The sequence below is a fragment of the Streptopelia decaocto genome (genome assembly GCF_964273445.1).
Source record: "Streptopelia decaocto genome assembly, chromosome: 26".
In the NCBI taxonomy this organism is placed as follows: Eukaryota; Metazoa; Chordata; class Aves; order Columbiformes; family Columbidae; genus Streptopelia; species Streptopelia decaocto.
This window is the reverse complement of record NC_138681.1, coordinates 2232911-2251261: the sequence shown is the minus strand read 5'-3', so window position 1 is coordinate 2251261 and position 18351 is coordinate 2232911. Positions and strand designations below refer to the sequence as shown.

At 61.8% G+C, this 18351-nt stretch overlaps 2 protein-coding genes across 16 annotated transcripts in view; one reads left to right on the top strand and one right to left on the bottom strand.

Moving 5' to 3' along the window:
- The window catches only part of CRABP2 (cellular retinoic acid binding protein 2), a 355112-nt gene that overhangs the window by 148343 nt on the left and 188418 nt on the right, over window positions 1–18351 (top strand). The gene's annotated exons all lie outside the window — the stretch shown is intronic.
- The window catches only part of MEF2D (myocyte enhancer factor 2D), a 75703-nt gene that overhangs the window by 600 nt on the left and 56752 nt on the right, over window positions 1–18351 (bottom strand). For 9 of the 15 annotated variants that reach the window (XM_082073407.1, XM_082073397.1, XM_082073399.1 and 6 more), the window contains 5 exons: window positions 15065–15121; window positions 9546–9736; window positions 9286–9306; window positions 4341–4470; window positions 1754–2000 (listed from right to left, as the gene is read on the bottom strand). In XM_082073407.1, the coding sequence (XP_081929533.1) occupies window positions 1754–2000; window positions 4341–4470; window positions 9286–9306; window positions 9546–9736; window positions 15065–15121 (646 nt within the window). The remainder of the gene's footprint in view (window positions 1–1753; window positions 2001–4340; window positions 4471–9285; window positions 9307–9545; window positions 9737–15064; window positions 15122–18351) is intronic. The other 6 variants (XM_082073410.1, XM_082073401.1, XM_082073411.1 and 3 more) reach the window with 3 other exon arrangements.

Below are 18351 nucleotides of genomic sequence, written 5' to 3'. Positions count from 1 at the left end.
ATTTCGATTCATAATTAGAATTATCATGGCTCCAGAATTCATAACCTGTGGATTGACCGTGACGTGGTGCTGCCGAGCCAGGATTAGACCCCACATAACCCTGCAGGCAGCACCCATCCGACACCAGCAACCGTCTGATACCAGCACCCATCCAACACCAGCACCCATCTGATACCAGCACCCATCCAACACCAGCACCTATCTGATACCAGCACCCATCTGACACCAGCACCCATGTGACACCAGCACCCATCTAACACCAGCACCCATCCGACACCAGCACCCATCCAACACCAGCACCCGTCTGATACCAGCACCCGTCTGATACCAGCACCCATCCAACGCCAGCACCCGTCTGATACCAGCACCCATCTAACACCAGCACCCATCTGACACCAGCACCCATCCGACACCAGCATCCATCTGACACCAGAACCCATCTGACACCAGCACCCATCCCACACCAGCACCCATCCGATACCAGCACCCATCTGACACCAGCACCCATCCCACACCAGCACCCATCTGACACCAGAACCCATCTGACACCAGCATCCATCTGACACCAGAACCCATCCAACGCCAGCACCCATCTGACACCAGCATCCATCCGACACCAGCACCCATCCAACGCCAGCACCCATCTGATACCAGCACCCATCCGACACCAGCATCCATCTGACACCAGCACCCATCCGACACCAGCATCCATCTGACACCAGAACCCATCTGACACCAGCACCCATCCCACACCAGCACCCATCCGATACCAGCACCCATCTGACACCAGCACCCATCCCACACCAGCACCCATCCCACACCAGCACCCATCTAACACCAGCACCCATCCCACACCAGCACCCATCCCACACCAGCACCCATCCCACACCAGCACCCATCCAACACCAGCACCCATCCCACACCAGCTCCAATCCCCTGCTGTCCCCACAGCAGCGCCCCAGCCATAGAGAGCAAGGGACAGGCCGTGACATCCCCGTGGCTCTGCCCAGAGTGGCCGCACAGATCCGGCAGAGGGCTCGCACGGCACTTTTGCTCCAAGCCGGGAACATCTTTAGTCTCTTTACTATAACCCCACGTATTCCCCGGACTTTCCGCACATCTGCTGGAGCACGAGGTCCAGGGAGCTGCTGGGGACGCCTGGAAAACGTGCTCCAGGAGGGGAGAAACACACTGACCCCCCTGCACAAAAGGCCGGTGCATCCGCACATTCACCTGGCTGGGCGTTACTCTTAATCCTAAACTGCTTTGGGGCAAAGTCACTGAATCCTCCTCTTCAGTTCCTGCCTCTTTGTCCCCCAGTCTTAGTGCAAGATGCTTAAACCTTCCCTTCGACTAAGACACTCGGTGTGCGGATGCTTTGTTCCAGACTAAAAGTGGATCCACTTCAGATCCACGTTCCCTGGCATTAAGCAATTCATTTTCAATATTAAAAGTTACCCTCTTTGTATTTTAGGGGTCCACTAGAAGATGTGGGGATGACACAGGTTAGTGCCGGTGTTGGGTTAATGGTTGGACTTGGTGATCTTGAGGGTCAATGGTTCAATGATTCTATGCCCGAACTGGCTGTTCCTGCAGCTGTGGGCACATGTGCCCCCATAGGATGGTGCGAATGGGGGGGCCCTGCAGTGGGAGGTGACAGTCACCCAGCAGAGGGTCCCAGCTCGCGTTCTCCAGGTCGTTCCCCTCCCTGACAACACCAACCTGAGCGGCCCCTGGCACCCATTGCACTTACATTAGATTTCCTAGCGATACAGGAACCAGGTGCTGCTGCTGCGGCTGCTGTTGCTGCTGCGCCTGCTGCGGTTGTTGCTGCTGCTGTTGCTGCTGCTGTTGCTGCTGTTGTTGCTGCTGCTGCTGTTGCTGCTGCTGCTGTTGCTGCTGCTGCTGCTGCTGCCAGGCAGAGATGTTGCCAAGGGACAGCCCCCCCGGCGAGCTGAACGCTGGCAGCGAGGACAACTCAGCGCTCGTCAGCTGATAATCTGGAGAGAAAGGAGCCCTTGGCTCAGCTCAATGTCAAACCCCCAACAGAGCCATGAGCACTGCAAGAGGATGGAGAACCCCCCATAGAGACCCCCGTCTAGGGACCCCCACCAGCTATAGCTCACAGCATGACGACACCCTGAGGTGCTGGAGCGAGTGGAGAGAGGGAATGGAGCTGCTGAGGGGCTGGAGCACAAGTGTGATGGAGACTGAGGGAGCTGGGGGGTTCAGCTGGAGAACAGGAGCTGAGGGGAGACCTTCTGATCTCTGAACTGCCTGAAAGGAGCTTGGAGCCAGGGGGGGTCGGGCTCTGCTCCCCAGGAACAAGCGCCAGGAGCAGAGGAAACGGCCTCAAGTTGCGCCAGGGGAGGTTGAGGTTGGATTTCGGAACAATTTCTTCCCCAAAGGGCTGTGGGGCATTGAACAGGCTGCCCAGGGCAGTGCTGGAGTCACCATCCCTGGAGGGCTGGACAGACGGACATGAGGTTCTCAGGACATGGGGCAGGGACAGGGGTGGGGAACGGTTGGACTCTTGATCCTGAGGGGCTTTTCCAACCAAAATGGTTCTGTAGTTCTATGAAATGGTACCAGAGTGGTCCCAGTTTGCTGCTCACCCTTTGGGTCCTTTTGTCCCAAAACCGCAGCCTCGTGCTGCACCCCCCCCCCACTCAGGACAAACCGCGGTGCCTGGACCACCCCAGACCCCCCCCGGCGGACACAATCGGGTGTACAGCACACATATCCCACCCCGGTGCCTGGGTCACCGCCACGCCAGCAGGGGGCGCTCCCCACCCGCGCAGCCGCAGCTCCCGCCCCCCCCACCAGAGCCGGTCCCCGTGTCCCCCCCCACACATATGGGGAGGGGAGGGGAGGGGAGGGGACGGGAGGGGAGGGGGATGCTCTTCCCATGCACGAACTCCCGTAGCACCCCCAAATGCAGCCGAGCACCCCAACCCGGGGGGGGGTGATGTGCTAACAGGGGGGGGACGTGCTAACGGGTGGGAAATAGAGTGGAAATAGGGGGTGGGGGGGGAACTGCTCTCCCAGGAGATGCTCAAACCTTTGGGCAGTTTCATCTGCTGCGGAGACATCCACACATCCTGAGCCTCAAATCCCCCCCCTCCCTCCCTCGGTGTGTTCAGCCCCCCCACCCCGTGGGGCCAAACCCACACCAGCAGAACATGAAGCCAGAGGTGGCGCGAAGGCGCTGAAGCGCTGCCAAAGCCGACTCGAGGCACACCCTAGAGTCCCCGGGCTGGGTGCTTCACCCTTTCCTTGTCCCCCCCCAACAGCACCAGCCATTCTGGTTTAGGAGCTCCTGACACCCCCCGGTTACAACAGCCGCCCCCGCGGCCGGTGCCAAGAGCTTGAACTGGAGCCATCGCGCATCCCGGAGCCGCGGACGCTCGGGTTGGACTGAATCCCGCGCTCGGGAACCTCCGCACAACCTCATCGGCCTGAGATCGAGAGAGTTCCCACCCGATTAACCCTGGAAAGAACAACACCCTGGGCTTGGGAGTTCGCTCTACACCCTATAGCGACCCATGGGATGACACCCCGGAGTGGGATCGCTGCTCTACCTGCTGGCATCTACATAGAGCAAGCTGAAATGTCGGCCCCCCCCTCCGCCTCGAGTGCCAGCAGCACAGGGCTCAATTAAAAGCTATTTTGGGGCTGCTGGCTGTGGTGGACCACACTGGGAGAGGAGCCTGCTCGTCACGCACCACCAGCCATCTTCTGGGCTACACCTACTAATTAGGAGAGGGAGTTCCCAACACACCTATTCTGGCTTCTTCCAGACAAGCAGCTTGCGATATTTTCGCAAACTTCTCTCCGAGCGCAGGAAAAGCCCTTAAAGCCCTCGTGGAGGTTTGACAGGTTGCGGGTGAACAACCCTGTGCCGTAACCGCCGCCTCGGGCCGGCCCGAACCCCGCCAGCCCAATTCCCATGTGCCTACGAGCAGGCTGGTTTGCATTCTTCCCCAACTTTTGGGGGCCTGACACTGAATGTTCATTAAGCCCCTATTACAACATCACCCGGAGCTCTCGAGAGCCTGGAGATGGGCGTAGCTGTAATTAGCATCCACTTCAAAGCACCTTCATGCTGCCAGCGCAACGCAATGAGCTGTAGCACGAGAGAATCATGCCCTCCTGGATATTCTCATTATTTATATAATGAGTTTCCCCTTGATTTTAATCCCGCGGAACTCCGGGACTTGAGCGGCTCTTGCGGCGGCGAGTTCCACGAGCGATGCTGCAGCTGCTTGGTAGAGCCAAGCACCTCTTGTATTGAATTATGGGTTCGAAAAGCTCCCCCCGGGCCGAGCGAGCGCTCTCACCTGTGTTGTAGGCTGTGGGCATGGCAGAGAACGGCAGCCCCTGCGTCAGCAGGCTCGGAGTAGCCACGGACACAACCGGCGTGGTTAAAGAGTGAGTTGCTTGCGAGACACCCAACCGCTGCGTGTTCTGCTGGGGAAGCCGAGGGAGAGCGAGTTAGAACCCGCATGCGTTTTACGCCGGTGTCCCCGTGCCTTGCGCCCCCCAAACCCCCATTTCTGCAGCCGCTCTACTGAGCGGCGTCGTGCAGCAGTGATGGGGACTGAGCAGGATCCACCCTCCGGATGCTCCTCATTGCAGCAAAGCGCAAACCACACCAGTTATAAACACATCGGACCCTTGTGACATTCATTTGCAGGTCGCTTGGGTCACTTTTCTGCCCAGGGTTGCGCTTCACCCGCAAGGACCAGCAACGTCCCTGCGTGCCCGGAGGGGAGGAACAGTGGGATGCCTTGCTCTGAGTTCCTTCTGATGTACAAACCCAGAGGATGCACGAGGCTTCGCTGCTCAAGGAGCGAGAAACGCAGCCAACGAACCCAGGAGCGCGGAGCTGACGCCTCCCCGCAGCACCCACGGCTGAGAACCAGCCCGTGAGCATCAGTCTCGGCACTTTAAAGGCACTCCGGCATCCTTACACTAAAACCCCAGCGCTCAGCAACCCGCTGGCTCCGTGCCCACGTGAGCTTCGGGTGATTGCTCACGAACACGTCCACTGTGGAAAAATCCTGCCCTTGGACCGGCGCACAGCAGCCTCCCCCCGTGGGTTTGCACGTGGGTGGATCTACGGGTCAGATTCAGCCCTGTTTACAAGGCAGATAATCTGGACTGTCTCTGCTGAGCTGATTTAACTCAGGCTCAAGAGGCTTGACTCTAATCTGCAGCACCCCGGCACACGTCACCCCGTGAAGACCGGGGCAGTGCCCAGCTCCAATCGCGCCCGGCACCAGGCTGCGGCGTCCCCGGCGACGCGGTGCGAGCCAGCGCAGCACCCAGGGCTCCCAGAGCCTTATAGAGCCACGCGTGGGACTGTGCAACGGTTCACGGCCACGCCGGACCCTCCCGGGATAGGACAGCAGGTTAAAACCCCTGCCCAGGCCACCTCCGGAGGGTGACAGCGCCCTGGCGTGTGGGATTTGCAGCGCCCTGTGCCGGTGCCTCTCTGCCAGCCAGGGAAGGTGATTAGGCTCTAATTGCTAAAGCCCTGGGGCTGGAGGAGCAGGTTTTCCTGGCGCTCATCCCGCTGGCAACGCTGCTTTCTCGCAGAGCCCACTGGGGTAAGGACGCTGCGCTGAGCACCGCGGTGGGCAGGATCCACGCCGTGCCCCTCCCGCGGGCACCGCGCCAGGATGCGACCTGTGGTTTTCCTAGGCGGGGGGACAGCATGGGGACAACCCTGCCCGCCACGCGGGGCTGGGGCGGCGGGATGCGGCTGAGCAGCGGCGGATCGGCGCCGGGAACGGGAACGGGCAGCAGCCGTCCTCCTTGCACCCCGAGGCGAGCGCGGGGGTATCGGACCCGGCTGCGCTGTAGGGAGCACCCACGTTTTCATCCCGAGTCATGCAGAGGTGTGCAAGCTGCCCCCCCAGCGCCCCGTGCGCTCACACCCCCGTGCACTCACACCCTCGTACACTCACCCCCCGTGCACTCACACCCCGTGCATTCACACCCCTGTGTGCTCACACCCCCGTGCACTCACACCCTGTGCACTCACACCCTGTGCACTCACACCCCGTGCGCTCACACCCTGTGCACTCACACCCTCGTGTGCTCACACCCCCGTGCACTCACACCCCGTGCATTCACACCCCCGTGCACTCACACCCCGTGCATTCACACCCCGTGCACTCACACCCCGTGCACTCACACCCCTGTGCATTCACACCCCCGTGCACTCACACCCTCGTGCACTCACACCCTGTGCATTCACACCCCCGTGCACTCACACCCTCGTGCACTCACACCCCTGTGCATTCACACCCCCGTGCACTCACACCCCGTGCATTCACACCCCCGTGCACTCACCCCCCGTGCACTCACACCCCGTGCACTCACACCCCCATGCACTCACACCCCGTGCATTCACACCCCCGTGCGCTCACACCCCCGTGCGCTCACACCCTGTGCATTCACACCCCCGTGCACTCACACCCCGTGCACTCACACCCCGTGCATTCACACCCCCGTGCATTCACACCCCTGTGCATTCACACCCCCGTGCACTCACACCCCCGTGCGCTCACACCCCGTGCACTCACACCCCCGTGCGCTCACACCCCGTGCACTCACACCCCTGTGCATTCACACCCCCGTGCACTCACACCCTCGTGTGCTCACACCCTCGTGCGCTCGCACCCCGTGCGCTCACACCCCCGTGCGCTCACACCCTGTGCATTCACACCCCCGTGCACTCACACCCCGTGCACTCACACCCTGTGCACTCACACCCCTGTGCACTTACACCCCTGTGCATTCACACCCCCGTGCACTCACACCCCGTGCACTCACACCCTGTGCATTCACACCCCCGTGTACTCACACCCTGTGCACTCACACCCTCGTGTGCTCACACCCCCGTGCGCTCACACCCCCGTGCGCTCACACCCCGTGCACTCACACCCCCGTGCACTCACACCCCGTGCACTCACATCCCTGTGCATTCACACCCCCGTGCACTCACACCCTCGTGTGCTCACACCCTCGTGCGCTCGCACCCCGTGCGCTCACACCCCCGTGCGCTCACACCCTGTGCATTCACACCCCCGTGCACTCACACCCGTGTGCGCTCACACCCCCGTGCGCTCACACCCCTGTGCATTCACACCCCTGTGCACTCACACCCTGTGCACTCACACCCCCGTGCGCTCACACCCCTGTGCATTCACACCCCTGTGCACTCACACCCTCATGTGCTCACACCCTCGTGCGCTCGCACCCCGTGCGCTCACACCCCCGTGCACTCACACCCCGTGCACTCACACCCCGTGCACTCTCACCCCGTGCACTCACACCCCCGTGCACTCACACCTCGTGCACTCACACCCCCGTGCACTCACACCCCTGTGCACTCACACCCCGTGCACTCACACCCCTGTGCACTCACACCCCGTGCACTCACACCTCGTGCACTCACACCCCCGTGCACTCACACCCCTGTGCACTCACACCCCGTGCACTCACACCCCGTGCACTCACACCCCGTGCACTCACACCCCCGTGTACTCACACCCCTGTGCATTCACACCCCCGTGCACTCACACCCCGTGCACTCATACCCTCGTGTGCTCATACCCTCGTGTGCTCACACCCCTGTGCGCTCACACCCCGTGCATTCACACCCCGTGCACTCACATCCCCATGCACTCACACCCCCGTGCACCTTGCAAACCGCTCCCAGTTGCAAACCGTTGCGGCTCATGCCAAACCCATGCAGACATGCTCTGGGGTGAGACCGCGCTCGCCGTGGGCGTGGGAAACGGGTCCCGTCTACCCTTCCCATTGGGAGAAACGGGGGGGTCTCTGAACCCACTGGAGGAGCAGAAGGTGCTCAGAGCCCTGGGGGTGGCTGGGCTGCGGGGGGGGTTGCGGGCAGGTCTGGCGGGGGGGCGCCGCTGACTCATCCTGAGTGTAAGGAGGTGGGAGTTGCCATTTGGAGAGCGGCTCTGGCGTGTAGGTTGAGCAACACGGAGGGAGCAGATGTGGGGGGAAGGTTAGCAGAGCAAGGGGGGGCATCTGCGCCAGGCAGGAGGTAAATCTGCAGAGCAGCCGACACGCGGCTCTGCGTCCCCCTCCTGATGTCCCCATCCCCATCCAGCTGCGCTGAGCTCCCTGTCCACCCCCTCAAGGATTTCATCACCCTCCGCCGCCAGCTCAGCTTGGGCGAGGACCGTACTTCACTCCAGGCAAAAATCAACCGGGTTATCTCAAGACTAACAATTAAAAACTCTTCATGCCAACCTGGCTGATTTTTTGCCTAAAGCAAACTGCTCCTCCAGCTCTTGGAGACAGGCAATGCCCTCTGGCAGCACAACGGTGCCGAGCAGATGGGGAGGCGGGTGCTGGCTGCGCTCGCTCCGCAGATGGAGAAACTGAGGCACGGAGCTGCTGGGAGCGCGGTGTTGAGCAAGAAGAGGTTTGGGGCATGGAAAGCGGCAGAATTTGCGTCTGCCAAAGCCTCGGCCAAGCCTTCCCCTGGCTAAGAGTGTCTCCTTGCAGGCTCAAGAGGTATTGGCTTAGTCCTGGGTTTTTGGAGAGCTTCGCCCTGGCGGCGTTCGCCGCATCCTCTCGCCCTTCCCTCGCTGCGCTGACCTGTCGCCCATCTGCCTCGCACCAGAATAGCAACAGCACAGGGTGAATCATTGCCACAAACAAGGTGGCGTTCACTTTGCTGGCAGGGGCGGGCAAAAAAAAAGAAAAGCCACAAAAATAACATGGAAAACTGCCCCCGTGCACAAAGGAGGTTTAGGGAGCGTACCAGTGGATTTACACAGGCTTTAAATAATATCCTTAATATGGGAAGAGCCTGATTTACTCCCTATCTCTCATGTGGTGGCAGAGGGCCAGGGCTCCCCGTGCTGTGACCTGCGGTGGCTCCAGCAAAGCCCATGGGACAAGTCCTGGTCCAGGTTGGCTCCAAAGGGGACCCGGCTGAGCTCCCATGGAAACCAACACAGCTTTGCTGGCCTTGGTGGAGAACCACGCGCTTCACAGCTCGTGTCAGCCCCCAGCGCGGCCACGGGCTCCCCCTTTTCCACTTGGTTTTCCTAAAAGTGTGTTTTAATCGGGATTGATTTTCTATGGCACGGCAGGGTTGGATGTGACATTGGTGCCGGCAGCCGCGTCCCACCGCGCTCCCAGCGGAGTGCAAAGGGGTGATCAGCGGGCAGGGGGTGGGGACCGAGGGGACAAGCAGCCCACGCGTCACCCAAGCGCACTCAGCAGGGAACTCACCAGAGCCAGGTGATCCTCGGTCTGCCCGCGGGAGAACAGGGAGAAAACCGAGAGGCACCGTTAACCCAGCGCGCCACACGCTCGCCCACCGACGCGCTGCAAACGGGCGCCCAAAGCGCCCGGCCAGCTCCCACCGCCACAGCCCGGAACGGAGCCCGCGCGGCCACCTGCTCCAGCGCAAAGTGCCCCCCGCGCCCCGTCTGCGGGCAGGGGACGCGTCTAGGGGCTCGGGGACACGCTGGCCTCTGCTGGGCACTCACCAAATGGTGCATTAAGCCCTTCCCGCTCTGCGAGGTGATGACGCGTAAGTCGGGCTTGCGGCTGTTGGTGGCGAGCTGGGCGCCGTGCGAGGGCGGCGGCGGCGACTTGGCCGGGATGATCTTGCCCAAGCTGCTGCCGTTGGACACGGGAAGGAGCCCCGGAGAGGCTCTGGCGCTCACGTAGCCGTTACCTGCAGGAAAACAGGTGACGGAGAGGAAGGTGAATGCACGGCGGTGGTGGACGCACGGCGAGCGGTGCCGCAGCTGCCTTCCACCGGTGCTTCGTCCTGGGGGAGCATCATCACACCCCCCGGGGCCCCAAAACCCTCCTGCACTCCGGCAGGTTCGCTGCAGCACTGGGGGAACCTGCCACAAGCCAGACGGGTGCAGGCAGCACAGGCAGGGGTGCAGGCAGCACAGGCAGGGGTGCAGGCAGCACAGATGGGTGCAGGCAGCGCAGGCAGGTGCAGGCAGCACAGACAGGGATGCAGGCAGCACAGACGGATGCAGGCAGCGCAGGCAGGAGTGCAGGCAGCACAGATAGGGGTGCAGGCAGCACAGGAAGGAGTGCAGGCAGCGCAGGTGGGTGCAGGCAGCACAGACAGGGGTGCAGGCAGCACAGGAAGGGGTGCAGCACAGACAGGGGTGCAGGCAGCACAGACAGGGGTGCAGGCAGCACAGGAAGGAGTGCAGGCAGCACAGACGGGGGTGCAGGCAGCACAGACAGGGGTGCAGGCAGCACAGGCAGGGGTGCAGGCAGCACAGACAGGGGTGCAGGCAGCACAGGCAGGGGTGCAGGCAGCACAGACAGGTGCAGGCAGCACAGGCGGGGGTGCAGGCAGCACAGACAGGGATGCAGGCAGCACAGACGGGGTGCAGGCAGCGCAGACGGATGCAGGCAGCGCAGGCAGGAGTGCAGGCAGCACAGGAAGGGGTGCAGGCAGCACAGACAGGGATGCAGGCAGCGCAGATGGGTGCAGGCAGCGCAGACAGGGATGCAGGCAGCACAGACGGGGTGCAGGCAGCACAGACAGGGGTGCAGGCAGCACAGATGGGTGCAGGCAGCACAGGAAGGGGTGCAGGCAGCGCAGACAGGGGTGCAGGCAGCGCAGGCAGGTGCAGGCAGCACAGGAAGGGGTGCAGGCAGCACAGACAGGGGTGCAGGCAGCACAGATGGGTGCAGGCAGCACAGACGGGGGTGCAGGCAGCACAGACAGGGGTGCAGGCAGCACAGATGGGTGCAGGCAGCACAGACAGGGGTGCAGGCAGCACAGATGGGTGCAGGCAGCACAGACAGGGGTGCAGGCAGCACAGATGGGTGCAGGCAGCACAGACAGGGATGCAGGCAGCACAGACGGGGGTGCAGGCAGCACAGATGGGTGCAGGCAGCACAGACAGGGATGCAGGCAGCACAGACAGGGATGCAGGCAGCACAGACGGGGGTGCAGGCAGCACAGATGGGTGCAGGCAGCACAGGCAGCTCCTGGTGCCCACGGCGCCTCCTCAACCTGCAGGAACCCATGATTGTCACTGCAATACCAACCAAGAAATACGACCAGCCTGATTTGCAGCAAGGCAAACACGCTGCTCTAGCAGGGCACTGGGGCCCTGGCAAGGCGGGGTAACCATTGTTAGGCTCAGTTTTAAGGTGTCTTTATGGTACCGGAGCAGCAAAAAAGGGGCTGTGGCAGAGCGAGGACTCGGTTCACCGATCCCACCGCCACTTTGAAGATCTGAGGTTCCCTCCTCCTCCTGCTGCCCCACTTAAGGATTTTATGTGCAAAGAGGGGGGGAAAATAGAAGAAAGGAAAGGAAGAAAAAGATTTTAAAAGGAAAAGATTTGATGAACATCAGGAAAGGAATAAATTGGATCAGATTACCGTTCTGATGAGGGTTTTTTTTTTTTTATGAATAGGCCCCAAAGATAGAAAGGCGTTTAGCAATCACCAGGCTTCAGCCCTCATATTCATTGCACGTTAGACCGGGAAAAATAGGTCGCTGATTGCATTATTAATCACATCTACCATTGCGCTACATCTGCATTTCAGCAGGCGGCTGGTGGCGGCGCCGCCGCAGCCGCGGCGCGTGCTCAGCGGGTCGAGCATCCGCCGCCACCGCTCCCGGAGCCGCCCCAGCGCCGGACGCAGCGGTGATGGGTGAACTGGGCACCGGGACGGCCCCGGGGATAAGAGGTGCTGCCCAACTGGGTGCCAGGAGCTGCCTGTGCTCCTGCATCCATGTCCCTGCCCCAGGGACGGGACCGGCTTTCTGTCCCCAGCGAGGTGTCCGCCCAGCCCCGAATCACCGGGAGCATCAGGGATCACAGTATCACAGCATCACAGTATGTGTGGGATTGGAAGGGACCCCAAAAGCTCATCCAGTCCAGTCCCCCCATGGAGCAGGAACGCCCAGGTGAGGTCGCACAGGAACATGTCCAGGCGGGTTGGAATGTCTGCAGAGAAGGAGACTCCACAACCCCCCTGGGCAGCCTGTTCCAGGCTCTGCCACCCTCACCGTGAAGAAGTTTCTTCTCAAATTTAAGTGGAACCTCTGGTGTTCCAGCTTGACCCCATTACCCCTTGTCCTACCATTGTTTGCCACCCAGAAGAGCCTGGCTCCATCCTCGTGCCACTCACCCTTTAGATATTTATAAGCATTAATAAGGTCACCCCTCAGTCTCCTCTTCTCCAAACTAAAGAGCCCCAGCTCCCTCAGCCTTTCTTCATAAGGGAGATGCTCCACTCCATCATCTTTATTGCCCTGCGCTGGACCCTCTCCAGCAGTTCCCTGTTTGGTGCAACCTCCACGCACCATGAACTCCACGCATTTCGCTTGCAAGGCCACTTTTAGCTTTGTTAACAATGAAGGTGCAAAAGATTCCCAGGGTGACATGTGCTGGGGATGGGGCTGCACCTAGGGACACACAACAGCCAATGGAGGCAAAGCCAAAAAATATGTGAAACCCCTCGATATTTTCCATCCTGAGGTGGCACCGACATGGGTGCACACGCAGCTCCCAGGGCAACTGGGATGTGGATTGGGGTGCAGGGTCCCGGCGCTGCCACCCACCACCCTGGCAGGTGACCGTGGGTGCTACCCCAGCCTGGATCCGGCCACCCCATAAAGCTGGAGAGAAGAGCTGGGATCTTGGGATAACCCCAAAAAACAGGCTCCGGGAGCCTCTGCACCCCATGGGCTGGGGAGCAGGGCTGGGGTGCTGCCCTGCCCCGAGGCGCCGGGGCTGGTGGCACCGCGGAGGACACGGGGATGCAGGATGCGAGCAGAGGCGCCCGCGGTGGTGACTCAGAGGCAGCAGGTGACCGCTCTGCGCTGCACAAACCGCGAGGGAGGAGGAGGAAATGGCCCAGGTACCCGAAAACCACGAGCGCGGTGGCAGAGCCAGAGTCACGCTGCCCTCCCGCAGCCGGCGTGGGGACAGCCGCGGGTGGCAGGGGGCTGGGGATGGCGGGGTCTGGGGACGGTGGGGTCTGGGGACAACGGGGTCTGGGGACAACGGGGTCTGGGGATGGCATGGTCTGGGGACAGTGGGGTCTGGGGATAGTGGGGTCTGGGGACAGCGGAGTCTGAGGATGGCGGGGTCTGGGGACAGCAGGGTCTGGGGACAACGGGGTCTGGGGACAACGGGCTCTGGGGACGACAGGGTCTGGGGATGGCAGGGTCTGGGGACAGTGAGGTCTGGGGACAGTGGGGTCTGGGGACAGTGAGGTCTGGGGACAGTGGGGTCTGGGGACGGCAGGGTCTGGGGACAGTGGGGTCTGGGGAAAGTGGGGTCTGGGGATGGTGGGATCTGGGGACAGTGGGGTCTGGGGATGGCAGGGTCTGGGGACAGCGGGGTCTGGGGATGACGGGGTCTGGGGACAGCGGGGCCCAGGGACGGCAGACTCTAGGGATAGTGGGGTCTGGGGACAGCAGGGTCTGGGGACAGTGGGGTCTGGGGACAGCGCAGTCTGGGGACAGTGCAGTCTGGGGATGGTGGGGTCTGGGGACAGCGCAGTCTGGGGATGGTGGGGTCTGGGGACAGTGCAGTCTGGGGATGGTGGGGTCTGGGGACAGCGGGGTCTGGGGACAGCGCAGTCTGGGGACGGCGGGGCCTGGGGACGGCCGGGTCTGGGGTCAGTGGGGTCTGGGGAAAGTGGGGTCTGGGGACAGAGGGCTCTGGGGACGGTGGGCCCAGGGGACAGCGGGCTCTGGTGACAGCGGGGTCTGGGGACGGTGGGCTCAGGGGACAGCGGGCTCTGGGGACAGCGGGCTCAGGGGACAGCGGGATCTGGGGACAGCGGGGTCTGGGGACGGTGGGGTCTGGGGACAGCGGGCTCAGGGGACAGCGGGCTCAGGGGACAGCGGGCTCTGGGCCTGGCCGCGGCAGGGCCGTCCAGCTCCTCGCGCCTGTTTCCTGGAGCAGCGGCAGGAACGCGGGGAATGCTCCGGTGACGTCAATGCTGACATTCACGGGCCCTGCCAAGCTCCGCGCCGCCGCGGCTGCTCCCGACAGCTGACGTGGGGGCGGCCGCGGGGGGAAAGGGGCCGTGAAGATGGTTGGGGCCGCACCACCACGGCCCCTTCCCTCGGCCTTGGGAGGAGCAGCGGAGCCCCGTGCGAGGGGGGACGTGAACCCCAAAAATCACCTTGGCGGGGTTCGCTCCGCAGGCACCGCGGGGAGAAGCGTCGCCAGCGCTGGCACAGCTGCAGCCAGCACGGGGACAAGGTTATTCCCAGGAGACGCGGTGCCGCGGAATCACATCCAGACCAGCCCTGTCTGCACAACCCAGGTGCCAATTTGCTTCTAAGTGGGGCACCACCAAATTGCTGGAGCCCCCGCACAAAAAGCCCCCGAGGGGGCGACGAGCCAGGCTCGGGGTGCAGGGGACCTGGACCATGGGGCCGGTAGCAGCCGCGCTCAGCAGGACCCGGGGGCCGTCACTGGCGTTTGGGTTGTACCTACGCAAGCGCCGGCCCCAAAGCCCTCGCCCCGCAGCCAGCGGAGGCGAACGGCGGCGAAGGAGGTATTATTAGCACATTTTATAGCCAGGGAGCGAAGCCACAAGGCCTGAGTCTCATTAGCACTGAGGCTCTCGCAGTGGAAAGGGACCTTAATGAGCTTTTTTCCTCCCAGTAAAGTTCCTTTATAAGGCCCAAGCGCAACAAGGAATCAGGTGTTAAGTGACTCAGCCGAGGTCAGGGGAGGAACTGGTTGCAGGATGGGGAGCTAAACCCGGAGCTGCCCAAAGCGTGGTACTCAGCTCTCCCAAAGCGCCAGGGAGGTGCTGGTCCCCAGGCTACGCGCCCCCCTCCTGCCTCGGCCTCCAGGGTCCCCACTGGAACCAGCAGCTCCCAAGGCCTGGAGCTCCAGGTGCCCAACCCACCAGCAGCCAAATCTTCCGCAGCACTTCTCCATCACCCGAGGGCGCTGAACAACGTGACGTGCAGGGAAACTGAGGCAGAGACAAGGACACAGGTCCCGGCGCTCACACCTCTCACCAAAACGGCTCCTCACTTACCCACAGGGCTGGGGCAGGCGCCGTTCGTGTTGTTCAGGTCTCCCCCGAGCATCGCCCCTGTAACGAATGGGAAACACGGGGTCAGCTGGAAACACGGGGAGCATCCCTCCCTCGGGGGGGGACACGAAGGAGGAAAAATGAGCGGTGTTGCCTTCCCGGAGAGCAAAACGAGCAGCATTCCCGGTGATCAGGTTGGGAAACACGATCCGGGCAGATCCGTTTCCTTTGGGCCGGAGCCAGGCGGCACCGGAGCTCGCGCCAAAGGAGGCGGCTTGGAAAACACTGCGGCTATTTTATTCCAAGCCCCGCTTTGGGGGACACGGGGAGGGAGCCCCAGTAGCAAGCCGTGAAACACTATCTCCCCTGTAACGTCTGCACCGAATGGAAACCAACCCCAGGACGCCGCTATGATTTGGCCCCCCGCGGTCCCAACGCTTGGAAGGCATCGGCGCTCCCCGCCGCGCCGGGAAAAACCGTATCGGAGGCCTTTTTATCCCCCCAAAACACGAACGTTTCGCCTCGCCTGCAAAAAGAGTTGATTTTCTTCTGTGGCGTTATTGCTGAAAGCCACCTATTCACAGTGTGGGACGGTGATTTTGGCCACAGCCGCAGTCACGCCGGAGCCCTGGGCAGGGGAACGCGGAGCCTCCGATCCCAGACCCCACCTCAAACCACCGCCCAGCCCTGCTCAGCCCAGATGGAGAAACCTGAGACACAACCTCTTTTTTCCATGCTGGGCTTGCAGCTGGGAGAGCAGGAGAGCTACGGGCTCGGCCCTGGTTGGGGGAGCGTGATTGGGAATGGTGGTTGTCCCCCGAAATATTATACAGCTTGAAAAAGGGCAAAGTGACCCCCAAAACGTGGCAGCTGCAGCAATGCAGCATCCTCCCTTCAAAAGATGGGAAGTCAGAGGTCCCGATGGCTCCGGAGTCCTGGAGGAGAGATCCTGCCAGGATCTGGAGGCTGTGTCTGCCATGGGACCCCACTCGTACCCCAAACCCGGCCCCATGTTGCACTCACAGAATGACACAATGTGAGGGGTTGGAGGGCCCTGGAAAGCTCATCCAGTGCAATCTCCTCCAGCTCCAGAGCCCCAGCTCCCTCAGCCTTTCCTCACCCGGGAGATGCTCCACTCCCTGCAGCATCTTGGTGGCTGCGCTGGACTCTCTCCAGCAGTTCCCTGTCCTGCTGGAGCTGAGGGGCCACAACTGGACACAAGATTCCAGGTGTGGTCTCCCCAGGGCAGAGCAGAGGGGCAGCAGAACCTCTCTGGCCCCAGCTGGTCTCCCATCCAAGCACTGACCGGGCCCGACCCTGCTTAGCTTCCCAGATCAGGTGTTCTCAGGGTGCTCTGGCTGTGGATCTGTACGGTCTCCCATCCAAGTACTGACCGGGCCCGACCCTGCTTAGCTTCCCAGATCAGACAAGATGGGGCATTCTCAGGGTGCTATGGCTGCACATATTTTATATATATGTGTATACATATACGTATATGTGTTTCTCAAGTGTATCCTTATAGTGTCTGAACTAAATCCTTTATCCAAGGGCAGAGCAGAGGGGCAGGAGAACCTCTCTGACCTACTGACCACCCCCTTCTAATCCTGCGACACTGACACCAGCCCCCTGGGCCACCCTCTCCCATGCTGTCCCCAAGCAGGCGGCTTCAGCGAGCGCCGAGGTGCCGACCGAATTCCGCACCGAGTATTCACTTTGGAAGCAACGCCGCAGCGCGCTGCTCCCATCTCGAGTGCATTGCTAAAAAAAAATGGGGAAAAAAAAGCTTTTCTGACATGCAGAGGCCTGGCTCCTATAAACAGGATTTCTTCTGTGTCCCAGGCAGCGAGTGAATGAGACGCAGATGGCCGGACTTGGAACACCTCTGCGCTCGCAACCGCAAAATGAGCCCCTTCAAACGACGGGCTCACGAGCGCGATGGAGCCGGCGAGCCTCCAGCGTTCGGTATTACAGCAAACCTCTTTTTTTGGTGGTTTTCAGCAGAGGGGCCTGCGAGAGGGCAGGGGAGATCCCTACAGCTTCCCATGTGCCGCTCCATGCGGAGGGCTCGGATACCTGGTCTGGAGGGAGATGTTGCTCTTTGGGACCCGTCCTAGAGCAGAATTTTGTTGTCCCTGACCTCTGGGGGCCTCATGCTGGTGTCCGAGCGCTTCAAGCCGTCCCCAAGATGGTGCAGAGGGAGCAGGAAGCAAACGAGCCCGCTGAAAACAACGGCTCCTGTCCCATCGCAGCCCAAGCATCTTTCTGCTCGCTCTGACCCAGCCACCCAACACTTCCAGCCCTTCCCCACCCTCCTGCCGCTTTGCAAAGCCCCCCCGAGCTGTCCCAGCCCCCGGGTGCCACCGCCCCGATGGTCACACCGTCACCAGCTCTGCCATTTGCAGCCCGGGTGATTTTTTTACAGCCCATCTGTGAGAACCGAAATAGCAGGCAGGGGCTTTCTGCACGCTATTATTATTTATGACGGCCCGGCGGGAGAGCCGGGCTGCGGTCACACGGCGTGTCCCCACCCCGCCCCGGCGCAGCGGGGGACACGGGTGACGATCTCCTCTCCCCCACTCTGCCCTGCGCCACCCATGGCCGGTCCCCGCTGGAAACGACTGCTCCCCCCGATCTGTCAGCAGATCCGCATGAGTAATCGCTCGGCGACCAACTGCAACCGGCACAGCCCGACTCAGAAAAGCCCTTTTTAGGCAGCGGTCCCGTGTCGCCCGAGTGCCATCGGCGAGCAGGATGCCGGCAGCCACCCCCGAGCCTGGGAACGGTGCCCGGTGACTCATCTCCTTGTGCTGCCCAACCTTGAAATGCATCCCTGCGGGGACCTGGCGCTTGAAACGACCCGGTAAGGGCGAGGGGGGGTGTCACCCCCCAGTTTGGATCCAAGGCACAAATTGGGGGCATCAGGCTCTGGCAGGAGGGCAGGAGCAGGCACCCATGGGTAACACCAGGCTGTTGGTGCCATGGAGGCAGGGACAAGTCCCTGCCTGGCACCCTGGGTGGGGATGGATGCAGCAGGGGTGTCCCCTGTCTCCTGGGATCATAGAATCACAGAAGCATAGAATGTTTGGGATTGGAAGGGCCCTGGAAAGCTCATCCAGTGCAACCCCCCCGGAGCAGGAACACCCAGCTGAGGTTCCACAGGAAGGTGTCCAGGGGTTGGAATGTCTGCAGAGAAGGAGACTCCACACCCTCCCTGGGCAGCCTGGGCCAGGCTCTGCCACCCTCACCCCAACAAGTTGCTTCTCATCTTCCAGCGGAACCTCCTGTGTTGC